Source organism: Hyperolius riggenbachi, chromosome 3 (genome assembly GCF_040937935.1).
Source record: "Hyperolius riggenbachi isolate aHypRig1 chromosome 3, aHypRig1.pri, whole genome shotgun sequence".
NCBI classification, from domain to species: Eukaryota; Metazoa; Chordata; class Amphibia; order Anura; family Hyperoliidae; genus Hyperolius; species Hyperolius riggenbachi.
The window spans coordinates 375,173,485-375,191,048 of record NC_090648.1 but is presented as its reverse complement, the minus strand read 5'-3'; the positions used below and the strand labels follow the sequence as shown (position 1 = coordinate 375,191,048).

Below are 17,564 nucleotides of genomic sequence, written 5' to 3'. Positions count from 1 at the left end.
CCCCTCCAGACCGCCATTGACTCTGAGGCAAGACACAATTCGGCTTCCAGTTATTGCTAGAAGCCGAATTATGCTGTTTTCATCATAATTTGGGCTGCGTCTCCAAAGTTCCAGGGCTGTTTTTGCCTGACTCGACCATAACACCATTCCTCTTTCTTACTTACAACATCACTAGCTTGTTGCTGTCAATTTACTGTTGTGTTGTTTCGTTATAGTCTTTTATTGCTAATCTTTTCTTTCCTTTTAGGCTCTTCAGTGCCATCTTGGAACAAGCAACGAAGGCAGACGGAGGCAGTGCCCTTGGAGGGAAGGGGGCGGGGTTTGATGTGAAGGCTCTGCGAGCATTCCGAGTCCTGAGACCCCTCAGGCTGGTATCAGGGGTACCCAGTAAGTTAAAAACATCCAATAGTCATGTTATGGGGAGGCTAATATTGTTGTTCTCAAAGGAAATGTGAAGTGAGATCAATATGAGGCTACTATTGCTTGTGTAATTAAAAACAATACTTCTAACCTGGCTGCTATAATGAAGCTCTACTTCTAAGGGTATGTTCATCCCACGTGTGTTGCTTTATAAATTGTAATGCCAAGGCAAGACGCTGCAATGAGAAGACAATGGGCACGTACACATGAGCGTGTTACTGCCGCAGTACTTCTGATTTTGTCATAGGAGCCAAGCTGGGGGGGGGGGGAGGGTTAAGGGTTTTTAATAGGTGCAAAAGGTTTGCACAGCTGAGAACTCAGGATGGGACAGATCCCACCTCCAGACTCCCCAAGAGACATGAGGGACCCTTACATAGTTTATCTCTGCAGACATATGCTGAAATATCAGCTCTTGGTGCTGTAAATGTTTAAGTCTATTTCCACCCTGAAATTTACAAATATCCCTCACACCCAAACCCACCAACTAACATTCATTAGTTTTGGGTTTGTCTTCTTTTTAACAGCCCTCAATTCCCAACAGTTTAGGTAATCCTTTCACTGATCTGTAGGCTCCAGCAATGTTGCTTTGGCTTTCATTTGGAGTCTTAGTGCAAGATGGGAGGAGGCGCCCTAATTGTGATACAATATGTAGTGAGTGGAGCTAAGTAATAGGAATAGTCTTACCTCGTGATAAAAGGTGAAGATTTTTATTGTTAGACACAAAAAGACAACGCATTTCACGGGACCTGCGTGCTTTCTCAGGTCAATATGAGACAGTGTCTGAGCTGTGTATCTCCGTTTTCAGAGCGCCTTTTTATATGTGTTTTAACAATAAAAATCTTAACCTCTTATCACAAAGTAAGACTGTTCCTATTACTTACCTCCACTCACTATATATTGTATCACAATCAGGGCATCTCCCCCAATCTTGCATTGTCTCTTCGTGCGTCCCAAGGGTAACCTCAATGACTACATCCAATTTTGTTTTTTCAGGATCAGGACCCACGTTGACCCTACAGAGTCATCATAACCGCGTGGGGACGGTCTCTCTCCTCATGTCCAAAATTGTGGTTGCCTATAGTAACCCACGTTTGTGATTAGTTGTTATTTCTTTACATTTCGCATTTCCCAGAAATACTGCACTATTGGTTCTCTTGATGCTCTTTTTGTCTCCTTTTCTAGCTTAAAGATTTAGAGGCAGAGGATCAGCAAAACAGCCTTGAAATGTGCATTATTTAAAAAGGAATTAAACATGTCCGCCTCCATATCCTTCCATAATCTCGGTTTCCCTTTAAAAACATTTGCTGCACGATTCCACTTTAAAAAGTGCTGACCTGTGGCTACCGGGTGCCTCCACTGTCTTGCAACCCCACAAAGATGTGCAGATGGTGAGGCTTCGTCTGCATTGGGTTTCTCTGCCTAACACTCCATAGACACCCTTTTTTGGTGTTAAAGCAATGAGAGTCACCGAAAAAAAGCTGATTGCACCTTTATAAATATAGCAGTCTTCGAATATATTATTATTATATATTAAATTGTATTCTATTCATTAATGTAATTGTATGGCAAGCATTAACAGGCAAACATTATTTACATTTTCTTATTTAATTTCATGTGCATAGCAAACACAGTGATGGCACAGTACTGCTAAAGTTAGCCATGCACTAATAGATTGCCACCAAATGTAGAAAAACGATCAATCTCTCTCCAGTGGGAATCTGATCAGAGAGGGATCATCGATGAACTGCCACTCCTGCCCCACCCACTGTCTGATCGATAGCTTTCTTTTAGGTCACAATCAAAATCTGATTGTTTTGACATATTGCGCAATATATTTCTTGCATATTAAACCAGAATAATCAAATCTGCCGGTAATCAAACGGTATATGGCTACCTTAACTGAAAATGACAGGGAGTGGAGTCAAAGTTGTCTGACAGTAAATGGTCACAGGCTAGATAATGCTCAGCTGAGATCACTGTTCTTTGCTGTCTTGGCTGAGAATCTAGCATGTGTGCAGCTGACCCACAATAGCCTCATAGAGCACAGTGCGGTAAATGTAAAATGCTTGCTAAATCACCACATTCTGTATTTTAGACTTTTGTATGCTATTTCATAAAAATGTTCATAGGAACAGTAGAAGTTTGGTAATTTACCAGCTTCAATAGACAAAAACTTGGTCGGTAACAGCAGAGAAGTGTGAAGCTGTCTGTTTTATTACAAGCTGTTTCGTGCAGTGAGGGCATTACAATAGTAAAAGGCATCCTGATATCCCTTTAGATGTACATGTTTTGTTATACTGCCTCTGCTTGCTCTGAATCTATTAGTCATTCTTAAAGGACATCCAAGGTGAAAATAAACTGCTGAGAAAAACAATTGTATCTCTTTCCTAAAAAATAATTTTTCAGATATTTCACAGTTTTATTTTATATTTAAATCTAGTTTTTAAGTTTTTATTGTTTCATTGTCTCTGCTCAATGACACCTTCATTGAAGTGTTCCAGAGATCAAATCTATGAATTATTGATCCTTTGTATCTCTTTCCTGCTCTCAGAAGCCATTTACTAACAGGAAAGTGTTTTATGGCTGTAATTACTGATCAGTGAGGGTTATGCGATAGTCTGACCCAGTCCAACCCGGTCCAGACCCAGGCAGTCACTTGCATACCTGATGTTTAACTCTTTCAGGCCGAGAAAGAAAAAAAAGAACACAGCCTAGTTATGTGTGTGCTTGGCACTGTACATACACATATCTATCTCATTATTTCACATGTCACCTCAGTTGTCCTTTATCATTTTATTTATTTGCCACAGCTTAGATGAACTCCAAGAAACATGCCCTGCTTAGGTGATTTCACCACTAGTCCCTCCGCATCTTTAAACAGGAGCATAAGGGGTGAAACGCCGAACGGCTGCAGGGGAAGCCTCTTCTGTTCCGTTCTCTCTGCTTGCTGTCTGGGGGGTAGAAAAGCTAGTTCCATCTGAGAAGCGTGTGCAACCTATCAAACTCCTATCAAAAGCATCTGGACTTGCAGGAGACAGGGGCTATTTCTATTGGCTGTGCTCCTGTCAGTCATAGCTTATCCCTCTCTGCTTGTGTGAGTCACGGCTGGCTTCCCACACTATCGCACAGTCTCCGCTCTTTATAGCAGCACGGTGGCATAGTGGTTAGCACTCTCGCCTTGCAGCGCTGGGTCCCTGGTTCGAATCCCAGCCAGGGCACTATCTGCAAAGAGTTTGTATGTTCTCTCCGTGTCTGTGTGGGTTTCCTCCGGGCACTCCGGTTTCCTCCCACATCCCAAAAACATACGGATAAGTTAATTGGCTCCCCCTAAAATTGGCCCTAGACTACAGTACTTACACTACATAATATAGACATATGGCAATGGTAGGGATTAGATTGTGAGCTCCTTTGAGGGACAGTTAGTGACAAGACAATATATATATATACTCTGTACAGCGCTGCGTAATATGTTGGCGCTATATAAATACTAAATAATAATAATAATAATAATAGCAATGTTGTAAAGAAAGTGGGATTTCCCTTTAACAGAGAAAATGGCCTCATGAGGAGACTGATACTTAAAATAACTCTTTATAATGTTTGTAGCACTGACAGTTTATTGACCAGTAATGTAGACAGCTGTGAGAGACGTGCAGGAACATGGATACACAGCGTGATATGAGCACGGCATGATGTCATATTGTGACCCATTGTCTGCCTCATCTATTGTAATCTCCATCACAGGCTGCCATCCTGAGGAACTGGTGCCATCATAGCACTGACACATTGCCTGTGCCTTACCATCCACAAGCACGCTAATTAAGCGGTAGTGGCTTCCCATGCCAGGTCTTGTACCAGGGTGCCTGGTGACAGTGTGCAATGCCATCATTTAGCCGTGGGCTCCGGGCCAGATTCTGAGAAACCTCCATCACTGTCAGAGAAATGTTTTTCATCCCATAATCACTCTGCGCCTTTCTCAGTGATTGCCGGCCGTTCCTGTCTCAATTCCCAGAGGCTGGCAGCGACATGTGCTAAACTGGCAATATAATCATCAGCCTGAAGGCACATCGCACTCATTCTAATGTCTGCGTTCTAATGGAGACATGCTAAACGGCCGCAGGAAATTACATATCACTTGCAACAGACAGCAGGAAAGAAAATGAGAACGTATAGAAAAGCCTTCTCAGATTTCATGGATTTTACTCTTAAAGGGGGTAAAATTGCATTTTTAAAAAATAATTTATGCAACATGAAATATGGCATAAGGCAGCACTATCTGAATATTGGGAATCCATAAAAGATGTTTCAAAGCACTTTCCCTTCCTCAAGGATTCCTTTCCTCAGGATTCTTACTCAAAAAAGCCAATGTCAAGTATCCACTCAACCTATTCAAAGGATCCTGTGTTAAAACAATTCCATGATCAGCCAATAATAATGTTTCTCAGCACATCTGGTGGAAAGAAAAAGTATGTTATAGTGATAAAATCAATCAGTTCTAATTACCCCTTGTCCAATAAGAGAGGACAAAAAGCAGTATTGGCAACAACCAATCTTAGCACTTGCTATGTTCTCCCCATGTATCATGTAATGCCAGGAGGGGGCAGTCAAAGCAACTGAGACTGAAAATAGTGTCACTTTATGTAAGCCATTAGATTGGATTAACCTTCTCTTGAGCTTATTGGTAGAGAGATGCCACAAGGCACTCAGCAATTGCTGTAATTTATTCTTTGAAACCTCACACTTTGAGAAATGTATAACAAGGCTGCATCCTGTTTTTTTGTAAAAATTAATTTTTAACACAATTTAAAAAATTGCTATAAAACGTCTTTGTTTACTAATAAAGTGTTGCTGTTATAAATGTAAAGCTCACACATGCTGTTCATCTCCCTCCAGGTTTGCAGGTGGTGTTGAACTCCATCATTAAGGCCATGGTGCCGCTGCTGCACATTGCCCTGCTGGTGCTGTTTGTCATTATCATCTACGCCATCATTGGGCTGGAGCTTTTCATGGGAAAGATGCACAAAACCTGCTACTTCCTGACCAGCAAAGGTGAGTAGGCCTCTGTTCCTGCATGACCAGGAATCACTGCAATGCAATACCACTCTAAAACGCATAGAACCTTGAAAACAAACGGTTCTCTCCATTTGAAAATTTCAGGTCAGAGGGAGGCACTCCAAACATTGCCTTGTTTTCTCCTTTAATCTGCCTCTCATGTGCCATGCCTGTGATAAGTCATTTTATCTTGCAGCAAGATTTTCCAATCAATTTTGCATAGAAGTGAATGGAAAATCGATCGGAATACTGATCAGAAATCATATTGGACATGCTGTAAATAATCGATCTGACAAGAAATCTGACAGAAAATCTCATTGTCCATATTAAGCATAAGAGTATACTACCATACAGATGTTTTTTCTGAAATCTGTTGAGAACAATAACATCTCTGTCTAAGGTGCCTAGCTCTTCTACTGACCACATATGCTATTGATCTGTTGTTATTGCCTGATGAAGCAAGATCAAACCTGCGAAACGCGTTGCATTGTCCCCCTTAGTATGTAAATAAACTTGTTGTATTTGACAAACACATTGGCAATTTTTGTGTCTGCTTGGAGAAGGTAAGTCCACCACTGCCTCCTCATGTTTTAAACTTTTTAGATACGTTTATCCTTTTGGCGCCTCTTTATCCATACTATGTTATATCAAGTCGACCCCTGGTGGAGGGGTGTTACCCACTTTTTTTCATTATCTACGAAGAGCGACGTCTTAATCCTGAGTGGGGTCAAGTCTAATCTCCCCACCTGCCTATACATTGGTTGCCTTTGAGGTAACCCTGCTTTGTGAGTATAGCTTATTACTGTATTTCAACTACCAGTACAGCCTACACTATATTTGGCTCTTGGTGTCCCTACTCTGTGTTATGAACCAATGGTGTGCAGCATCCCAGCCAAGTCTACTTATTCTGACTGATCTCAGCAAGAATTGTGTTGCAATAGGAGGAATGGAATACTGTGATTCACATCATAAAGAAAATGTCTTTGTGATCAGAAAAGCGCTTGCACTTTGAAAATGGAATTGAATAAGTTGCAGTAAGAGCAGTCTCTCAGAAGACATTATTATAGGCAATGCTTCTCATCAAGCCCTGAGGAACCCAAAACGAGGCTGGAACTGGCCCCTCCCTTATTCCTAAAGGACAGGAAGATATAAAACCTAAGGACTTCCAGGGGAATTAATATAAATGTACACAGTTTATGAGATGATCACTTTGCGGTCCTCTGATTGGTTAGTAATGATCAGCAAACACAGCAAACACAGGAAGCAGAAGTGAGACATCATCCTAGAATTGTGTCCAGATAGAGGTGTATGAATCAATCACCTGATAAATTGACTGCTTGCTCTTCTAGGAATTCACCCTGCAGACTTGATCAGCAGTAAAGGTGTAAATGTTCATATGTAAGTCATTTCCTTCTTAATATTAAAGTCAAACTTAACCCCTATTTGGACAATGCTTATTCTCAACACAGTCATATGCATCTCTTTTAGAACTGAACTTTTCAAATTCAAAAACCCATTGGGCACGATCTAATTCACTTTTCCTCCTACGTTTTCTCCTAGGAGATCATTTTTTGTCTTCTGTTTAAATAACTTTTTATTACAACTAAAAAGTACCAAAAATAAGGTGTAAAAGTACTGTCAAAATTATTCTGAGCATTTTCTTGTTTGCTGTTGGCTTTAAATATGTTTAATTGATAAGATGTGAAAATTCACTTGGGATAAAACTCAGGAGAAAAAGTGAATTGGTTCGGGCCCATTGTGTAGCCTTGCTTGCCTGCAGCTGTGCACCTGTCCATGCAAGTTCTATACCCTTGCGGCCTTAGTAGCTTTCATCATCTGTTTCCTGTCAACTACGAGTCTTGCTTCCTCATGCAGACTCCTCTTATTCTGGGCAGTGCTTGGTCACATCTGACCAACCCTCCCACCAGCAGAATCCAGAGAGTAGAAGAAGCAACTCTTAACTCATGGCCCATGAAATTGACATACTGTCCACCACTTCTTGACACCTTTTGTATTCACTTATCATTATAATGGGTGTTAGAATTTTTACTTGTTCAATTTTAGGTTGAGTTGGGCTAAACCCAAGAGAGGATCAGTGCCTCTCCACCTAAAAGAACGCATTTCAAAGGCTAAAGCGCTGAATAAGTGTACTTATCCTTATAACGTGCGGTGCATGTAAATGTAGTTGGAATACAGTATGTTTTACGTTCTGGTACTAAAATGTAGCATTGCCTTTTAATAAATAACAAAATATAGGAGCAGATTTGCACCTCCTTTTCTTACCCAGGGCAGCTGTGTGACGGCTACCTTGTTTGAAAATAATTAGTTAATGACATGTTAATTGCAAGTCCCACAGCGGTGTCCAGACCCGGGCTCCGGAAATCTCACACATCGCCTCCAGACAGTGATCAGTTATTCATTTTGTCACCCGGGAATTCTGGGAAAATAAAATACACTACTGCCACCTATCATGGGAGTAAACCAGCAGTCCGCTTATCTGCCGCGCTCATTAGGATGCTGCTGTCGTTTTGCGAGATGTAACGTCTGTTTCTTAATGAGCCTATAGGAGTGGATGGCTCGAGGAGCACAGATATTGCACCGTGAATGTTCTATGAGAAATAGGAAAACTTTATTAATAACATGTGATGTGACCCAGCAGTCTGTTTATGGAAGGGGAAAGTTTGGGATCAAGACACATTGCACATCTGATGAAGGCTGAGGTCTAGGAGATCTTTTCAAGATTGAGTGACTGCAGTCATTTGCTTGCAACCACAGCAGCACGTTTATCTCTTGGGCTGGGAACAGTACTGTAATTGTTATTTATTTGTACTTTAGAAACTTAAATAAAGATATTGTTTGAAAAAAGAAATCTGTTTATATTGTAATCCAAGACATCCTAAATGTATAAAAAGAAGTTTCACATTACAGATGCTTGCATGTAACTGTGAATACACAAACGATAATTCACTGGGATTACAGCTACCGTTACTGTGCTCTGATATAACTGAGGTGAGGGCTGCAAACCTTTACTACGTAGACCGGCTTACTTATAAAAGGGAAAACATGCTGATCACCTGAGAAAGCGACACTATTTCTTCAAATCAACAGCACTTTTTTATTCGCTACATAGACAAAAGTGGCAATTGGCTGAAATGATTGCAACTTTCCAGCATGATCACCAGTTTACCAATATATCACAGTACTTTATAAAGTAGCAAACAGGCTGATCGATGCTTTATAAGAGTTACATGGCGCTTCCTACTTTCATAGGAGATCATTCTACAGGGAACAATAGACATCAGTGTTATTAGATTCAGACACAGCATTTACCACTTTTGCAGCAGTTTGCCAATGCAGAAGGTAGCAGTCGGCAATTGCAATGTTGATATAGGACTACCGCTGGAAATGATGATTTCTGCATTCAAGTGAATAAAGCATCTGGATGCTGCTTTAGCCTAATTGTGATTTGGGTATTTTATTGTTATGTTAATAGTAATCAGGATCTAAAATGGGAAGGACAAAACAATGGCCCACCTGTGTAGCATTATGTTTCCCCAAAAGGTAGACCAGCTAGATTAATTTATTGGGCTGCTCCCTCCAACTTCCTGGGCTGATGTCAGTGTTATGGCTTGCAGCTGCAGATAGAGGGAGCTGTGGGATCCTTATGAATAGTATCAGAATCAAAATCAGAATCGTTTATTTCGCCAAGCATGACTGGGTCATGCCCGGAATTATTTTTGGCACAATACAAATAGCTCAGGGAAAGACATAGATGTAAAGAGACATAAATAGATAGCAGCGTCAGCAAAAACATCAAGTTCACATTACATTACAACATTACAACATTCCGATATAACAATAACAATATATGCATCACAGACCCCAGTGTGACCTGAGGTGCCTGGCAGTTAGTCTTATGGGCCAGATGGTCCGGTCAGCTGATCAGCCGTAGCCGGCCCCGCAGTCCGTCGAGGCCTGAATTGTTGGTAGTATGTGGAGAGTATTTAGGAGGTTGACCGCTGAGGGGAAGAAGGAATTCCTATGTCTCGCGGTTTTTGTGGAGATAGCCCGTAGGTTCCGGCCCAGTAGCAGCAGGCTGAAGTAGCGGTGGCCTGGGTGTGAGAGATCTTTGGCGATCCTCAGCGCCCTGGATTTCAGCCTTTTGTTGTGTAGTAGGGCAAGTGAAGGGAGGGGGCACCGAATGATCCTCTCCGCTGACCTGATGACCCTCTGTAGTATGTCCTTGTCACTGGTGGTGGCGCCGGCATACCGGACCAGGATGGAAGAGCAGAGGATCGACTCGATGGTGGCGGAGTAGAAGCTGGTTAGAATTACTTGAGTCATGCCGAACTTTCTCAGCTGACGGAGGAAGTAAAGTCTCTGCTGGGCTTTCCGTTGGGTGGCAGTGATGTTGGGCTTCCAGCTTAGGTCACTGGAGATGGTAGTGCCCAGAAGCCGGGCACAGGGCACCCTGGCTACCTCAGTGCTGTCAATATAAATTGGAGGTGGGGTATGAGCAGACTTCCTGAAGTCAATAATTAGTTCAACTGCTTTTGCAGTGTTAAGCACCAGCCTGTTCTCCTTGCTCCAGTTGCAGATTCTCTCCACCTGCTGACGGTACTCCTGGACATTATCCTTGGTGACAAGGCCAATGATGGTGGTGTCATCAGCGAACTTGATGACCTTGACAGAGTCTGCCTCAGATCTACAACTGTTCGTGTAGAGGGAGAACAGCAGTGGTGACAGGACGCAGCCTTGAGAAGCACCTGTGTTCGTGGTTGCAGCTTGGGAGTAGATATCGCCCAGTCTGACGACTTGGGACCTGTTGGTGAGAAAGTCCGTGATCCAGAGTTGAGGCTTAGGTGGACTTTAAGTGCAGCCAGGTCCCGTTGGAGAATGCGTGGGCAGATGGTATTGAAGGCCGAGCTGAAGTCCAAGAGTAGTATCCTAGCGTACGTGTCTGGCCTGTCAAGATGGTCGTTCATAAGTTCCAGACAGATGTTGATTGCATCGTCGGTGGACCTGTTGGCACTGTAGGCAAACTGGTAGGGGTCTAGGTGGGGCGAAGTGGAGAGCTTAAGGTGGGCTAGGACCGCACGCTCCATGCTTTTCATGATGACGGACGTCAGGGCCACAGGCCTAAAGTTGTTAAGTCCGGAGACCCCTTGTTTCTTGGGGACAGGTATGATGGTGGACCTCTTGAAGCATGCAGGAACCTTGCCTACCTCTAGGGACTTGGTGAATATGGCAGAGAGGATGGGAGCAAGTTGCCGACAGCAGGTTTTTAGGCAGGCTGGAGATACTCCGTCAGGGCCGGAGGCTTTCCTGGCATTTAGTGTTGATAAGGGGCGCATGACCTCTGCCTCACTCACCACCGAGGGAGAGGGCAGGCTCCGGATGTTGTTTGCAGGGCACAGAGGAGGGGGAACCGGTGCCAGGTTACTCTCCGGTGTTACCTGGTTCTCGAACCTGCAGTAGAATCTGCTGAGTTCTTCTGCTAGTGTCAGGCTGGGTGTTGCATGCTGGGGTTGAGGCTTGTAGTTAGTGGCGGCCTTCAGCCCCTTCCATACAGCGCGTGAGTCGTTTGAGCATAGGTTGATTCTTATTCTCTCAGCGTACTCTTTTTTGGCAGCTCTCAGCTCCCGATTAAGGTCATTTCTTGCCCTTCTGTAGTCCTCCTGGTTGCTGGACTTGTGTGCAGCCTCCGCAGCTGCCGTAGCTTGTTGGTGAACCACGGCTTGTTGTTTGAGTACACCTTGAAGGATTTTGTTGGTACACACGAGCCCTCGCAGAAACTGATGTATGAGGCGATGTTATCCGCCCATTCATCCTGGTTTGGCGTTTCCAGGGACTTCCAGTCGGTGCATTCAAAACAGGCTTGAAGTTTGTTTGGCCTCATCCGACCACACCTTGGTGGACTTGACGATCGGTTTAGCTGATTCTAGGCGCCTCCTGTAGGTAGGGATAAGGTGGATGAGACAGTGATCAGAGGAGCCCAGAGCTGCCCGTGGGACTGCTTTGTATGCCTTCTTTAATGCCATGTAGCAGTGGTCAAGGGTACTTCGGCCCCTGGTGGGACAGGCTACATGCTGATGATAGCGTGGCATCTCCTGGTGCAGGTTGGCCTTGTTAAAGTCGCCCGCTATGATGAACAGTGAGTCCGGAAGGGATATCTCCCACTGCGAGATGGTCTCCCTTAGGACCAGTAGTGCAGATTTGACGTCGGCATCGGGGGGGATGTACACTCCAGCAAGGGCGTAAGAGGAAAACTCCCGTGGTGAGTATGGCGGCCCATGTTTCTACACAGACTAGCTGCAGGAAAGCAGTGAAGGCTTTTATATAATTGGACTGCAACAGGAAGCTGGAGCATTCAGATGCAAGCCAGACAATTGTGACTAATTGCAGGTCATCGCTTCAAGAAAGTATCTAAAGATAAGCCCAAAATGCATTGCTTTGAAAACAGTGGGAATAGCTGCGCAAATCCTTATTTTTATTCGCTGGTAGACCAAGTGTGCTTCTGCTGGTTTATAGTTCATCTATAGTTTTAGCTTTACAATTTAGTATGGCATGACCTGCCATTCTGAGGTGTTGCATTATGGTCTTTCTTTTAACATATGAGCTAGAAAGGGGTGATCAGCAATTACCTTCTGTTAAAAAAATTAAAAAACTAAAGGAAACGAATACTGTACTTTGCAGACCTTTAAAGAGAACCAGAGATGAAGCACCCTCATGTATTTTACCTTATAAATCAGTGGGAACATGACAGTAAACACCTAATCTGCTCTTTGTTTCATTGTTCTCTGTTTAATCTGACTGTTATCACCTCTGATAAGAATCCCAGACTGAGCACTCAGTCTAGCTTTGCTATGGAAAGATTATAGCTGAGTCTGTCTTCTCTGGTGTCTTTTCAAGCCCACGCCTGCCCCCTTGTGGCTCTGCTATAATGACTCAGCTATAATTATTCCCTGCAAAGCCAGACTGAATGCTCAGTCCGGGATTCTTATCACAGCTGATAACAGACACTTTTAGCAGTGAGGATGAAACAGAGAACATGGTAAGTGTTTTCTCTAACTGATATATATAGTAAAATACACAAGGGTGCTTCGTCTCTGGTTCCCTTTAAGCAGAGTGTTTTTGGCTCAATTCACAAATCCCAGATGATTCTCAGTCACCTAACTGGACACCTTGTGATGCAAACATTTAAACCATGGAGATTCCAAAGGCTAATAATTTCCAGTTATATTTGAATTCACTACCCCTGAATACTGATGAACAACAGATGTTTTGATTGCTCTCAGGAGGACATACAGATATGTCATTGGACATCAGAATAACATGAAAGGTCTGGAAAATGTTTAGTTTTTAAGTTGCTATGTCATAATAGCGTGTGAACACACATAATGGTGACCTGTCTCTTGCGGTTTCTCCATTTAGATCTCCCGGCAGAGGAGGACCCCTCCCCCTGCGCTCTCAACAGCAGTAATGGCCGCCATTGTCCTGATGGGACTGCCTGTGAGTCGGGCTGGGATGGTCCCAAACATGGAATCACCAATTTTGACAACTTTGCATTTGCCATGCTCACTGTCTTCCAATGCATCACCATGGAGGGCTGGACGGATGTACTATACTGGGTAAGGGACCCCCCTTTCATCCACCTGTGCCAAATACCTGCTGAAATACAAATTGAGCGAATTCTTCATATGGATTGGCAAACTCTCACAATTGTGCTAAAAAGTATCTCCATCTCCAGTCACAGAAATAGGACAGCTTTGCTTTCCGTGTGGGCAGGCTAAAATCCAGTAACTTGTTCCAAGAAATACTCTATGAGATGCTAAAAATGTTGCGTTTATGCAAACTCAGTGTTAATTTCATGCAAATGTATGCAGCTCGAAATTGGTTCAATTAAAGTCATCATCTTCTGCATTTGATTGGTCCATTTCCAAGCTAAATCCTCTAGAAATTATAAGCATCTCATTGACTGTATCTACCTGTTATTATTAGGAATTGTTTTCATTTTGTCCAAAAATTTGCATCCACAATATAATGTATGGTTATCAGTGTTAGCAGGGTGTAATGCTAGATTCATCTTTCAGTGTTATCTCTTCTTTAACAATTTCCTTCAAAATGGACATTTACCGGTATATGCTCTATTTGTGCACCTTTAGTGTAAATAGGGAACTTAATAAAGTCCAACTGTTCTGCTAAAGCACATGGGAGTGTGCGTACTCGTGCATACTAAACCTATGGCATGAAGTAGTTAAGTTCTTCTGCCTCTTGTCTCCTGTACCAGTATTTAGACATTTGACCTTACAGAAAACAGTAAGGAAGCAGTGCACTGGGAGGGGGAGAAAGCAGAGTGTACACTCCTGTTCAGATTTTTCAGAACTCTTCTGAGATCATACAGTTGTATAAACTGCTGCCATTCTGTGAAGCAGAAAGGAATGGCATTAGACATACGTGCTTCACTTCCACCTGTTAGCCAGGTGTAGGACAACGTCATGGCGGTTCTGGCAGTGCTGCCATTCCACTGAGAGCAGGCAGATGTCTTACCATCTGTTGCCCTTGTTGGCACATCATATATTGTAGGCTGTCATTAGATTCAACAAAGTTCTGTCAGTCTGAAACCTTTTGCCATTGGTTTTAAATTGAAATTTCACCTTTACCAAAACTTTTTTATCAACATGTGCCAGTATAGCACAAATGGTTTTGCTAGTTTTTTTTATTAAAAATTACTTTTCCATTTCGGTTTACAGGCAGTTATGAATTACCAAAAAACATGCATTGTTTTTCCAGTCTGGCATCTGTACCCTTTTGTGCCGTACAGATTAACCTTACATTTTCTCTTCCTGTATGAGTAATTTGCTGCACTGGGCAGTAGTAATTGATGCTTGTTTTCCACACCTTCATTGAGTGACTTTGACACACCCAGTCTTGTCAGAGTCTGTTATGATCAGTAGAGTAGCTGAGCATTTTAATGAATTTTTAGAAAGACAACGGTTAAAAATGTGTGTGTGTCATTCAACCTAACCCTATGAAAAACTAAAGTAAAAGGAATCACTTATTTCTCAACAAAAGAAAGATTTTACTTCAAAACTGAATTCAAGGAATTAACAAAAAACGATACTTTTAAAATCTGCTCCCTGTCTAACTGCAGATGACATAAGGATATTAAGTGTAAAGTGAAGAATTACCTTACAGCTACCCTGGAGCAAACTTAGGTAACAGAATAAGAGCATGTGAACAGATGCAAAATCACAGGTTACCTGCAGTTATAAATCAAAGTCTAAATACTCAGCAGTTCTAGAAACTGAGATAGATTATTATTATGTATCTGTAAAGCGCTGACATCTGCTGCATGACTGTTGAAAAAGCAGGTCACTAGAGATGGTCAGTCAGATGCTCATTTTCCAGCTTGCATGAAAATGTATTGCAGCTCAAAACTGGCCAGTCTAATTAATTAGGAAGTGCTTAGCTTAGGCTAATGGCCCATACTCACGAGGGACTTTTGTCGCCTCAACACGCGGCGCGCGCGTGTTGCGGCGACAGGTCGCCCGTGAGTATGGGCCGTCGCACGCGCGCGCACCCCGAACTGTCGCCCGTCGCTCATGTCGCCATGCGATTGAAAGTTTCAATCGCATGGCGACAGTCGCCGCTGCACCTCCCCCGCAACTGTCGCTAGTCCGCGTGAGTACGCGGACTAGCGACAGCAACCTCCACTGTGGTAAATGGAGCTTCCGGCGGGGGGAGGAGGAACGTCGGCGACAGCTTCCGTCTCGCCGCTGGTCCCTCTTCCGCGTGTGTACGCGGAGGGACCTGGCGAGGAGCTGTCGCCGGCCTGTCGCCTACACGCTCACGTGTGCTACTTCTGCAGCCCGTGAGTACGGGCCATAAGACCACACTTCCTGTCACTGAGATTAGGTGGAGCACATAGTTAAAATATTGGTAATGTAATATTACCATTATTTTACTATGGACTTCCCCGACACCTATTCTTACACTAACCCACTCCCTCCCCCTCAATACCAAACACTAACCTCCCTTCCTAATGCATGGCACTGACTCCCCTCCTAGTGCCTAACACTAACCTCCTTAAATCTTTACATGAAAATCCAGTGCCCAAAGGCCCGAAAGAGAAGGAGCAAAGCAATTTTATGCACTAATAGCCGATCGGCTTCTCAAGCTGCCCTCTATGTTATCTGTTCTAATAGCTGATATTCTCTAAGATGCACTTTTTCTCCTGCAAAAGTGAAGGGAAAAGGTCAGTGCATCTTATGGTCTGAATAATACCAATGGGACCGACACAAAGGTGCCCCCCACAAGTGCCATCCACCACCATATCCACTGAGCGGTTCCATCTATTCGTGTCCCCATGTATGGAACTGGTTCTCTAGTATTTATTGATGATGTGACTGCTGACAAAAGCAGCAGGATGAATTCAGAAGTGTTTCGGCCAATATTATCTGCTCATACTCAGCCAAATGCTTCAGAACTCATTGGAAGGCACTTCACAGTGTAGATGGACAATGACCAAAAGCATACTGCAAAAGCAACCACAGAGTTTTTGAATGTTATGCAATGGGGAAGTCAGTCACCTGACCCGAATCCGACTGAGCATGCATTTCACCTGCTGAAGACAAAACTGAAGGGAAAATGTAGAGGCCTGGCAGAGCATCACCAGGGATGAAACCCAGCATCTGGTGATGTCTATGCATTCCAGACTTCAGGCTGTAATTGATTGCAAAGGATTTGCAACCAAGTATTAAAAAGAGAAAGTTTGATTTATGATTATTATTCTGTCCCATTACTTTTGGTCCCTTAAAGAGGAACTCCAGTGAAAATAATGTAAAAAAAAAAAGTGCTTCATTTTTACAATAAATATGTATAATTGATTTAGTCAGTGTCTGCCCATTTAAAATATTTTAAATTCCTGATTTACATTCTAACATTTATTACATGGTGACATTTTTACGGTTGGCAGGTGATGCAGCTGCTGCATGTTTTTTGGCAGTTGGAAACAGCTGTAAGCAGCTATTTCCCACAATGCAGCAAGGTTCACAGACAGGAAACTGCCAGGAGTACGTACTCAAGAGTTTCTTGTGGGAGGGGTTTCACCACAATATCAGCCATACAGCACCCCCTGATGGTCTGTTTGTGAAAAGGAATAGATTTCTCATGTAAAAGGGGGCATCAGCTACTGATTGCGATAAAGTTCAATTCTTGGTTGAAGTTTCTCTTTAACAAGTGGGAGGCACATATGCAAACTGTTGTAATTCCCGTTCACCTGATTTGGATGTAAATACCCTAAAATTAAAGCTGACAGTCTGCAGTTAAAGTACATCATGTTCATTTCATTTCAAATCCATTGTGGTTGTGTATAGAGCCAAAAATGTTAGAATGGAGTCGATGTACCAATATTTATGGACCTGACTGTATATGCGGTTATTTGGCTTCCACTTACTTGGCTCCAGACTTGGCTTGAGGAGGGATATATAGATTCTCAGCTCTATTTATTTGAGAAAAAAAGAGGACATTTTTCAAACCTAAGTAATGTTTTAGGATAGGGCTGATACATGTGAAGGGTAATGTTAGTGTCAGGTTTGCTTTAATGTCATGTTTTCTGTTTTTCCGCAGATGCAGGACGCAATGGGATATGAGCTGCCATGTGTCTACTTCGTCAGCCTTGTCATCTTTGGTTCCTTTTTTGTTCTGAACCTGGTTCTTGGTGTGTTGAGTGGGTAAGACGATATATATGCTCTTTCACTAGGGATCTGTGTTGATTATACTCAGATATATATACATATCATATGTTTAATGATTGTGTATCTCTGTGTACAGAGCAGGAGGCATGGGGGGGGGGGGGGGGGGCTAATAAAGCAGTTTAAAAATGATTCATTTCCTTTCAGCTAATGAAGGTGCTTCAACACAGGTAGATACCAGCTGTATGCCGCGCACGCCTAGGAGAACATTTGTGCTAGAAGTTGGGCATTAAAGTAACAGAAGTAAACAACAATTTTTTTATTTTTTTAAATTTCTAAGAATGCTACAGGTGTTTGTACTTTAACGGTTACTTTAACCTCCCTGGCGGTATGATT

At 42.9% G+C, this 17,564-nt stretch overlaps 1 protein-coding gene across 22 annotated transcripts in view; it reads left to right on the top strand.

The window, feature by feature from the left end:
- CACNA1C (calcium voltage-gated channel subunit alpha1 C) overlaps positions 1–17,564 on the top strand; it is a 710,887-nt gene that overhangs the window by 477,058 nt on the left and 216,265 nt on the right. For all 22 annotated transcript variants that reach the window (XM_068277205.1, XM_068277193.1, XM_068277198.1 and 19 more), the window contains 4 exons: positions 248–387; positions 5,314–5,469; positions 12,907–13,103; positions 17,104–17,207. In XM_068277205.1, the coding sequence (XP_068133306.1) occupies positions 248–387; positions 5,314–5,469; positions 12,907–13,103; positions 17,104–17,207 (597 nt within the window). The remainder of the gene's footprint in view (positions 1–247; positions 388–5,313; positions 5,470–12,906; positions 13,104–17,103; positions 17,208–17,564) is intronic.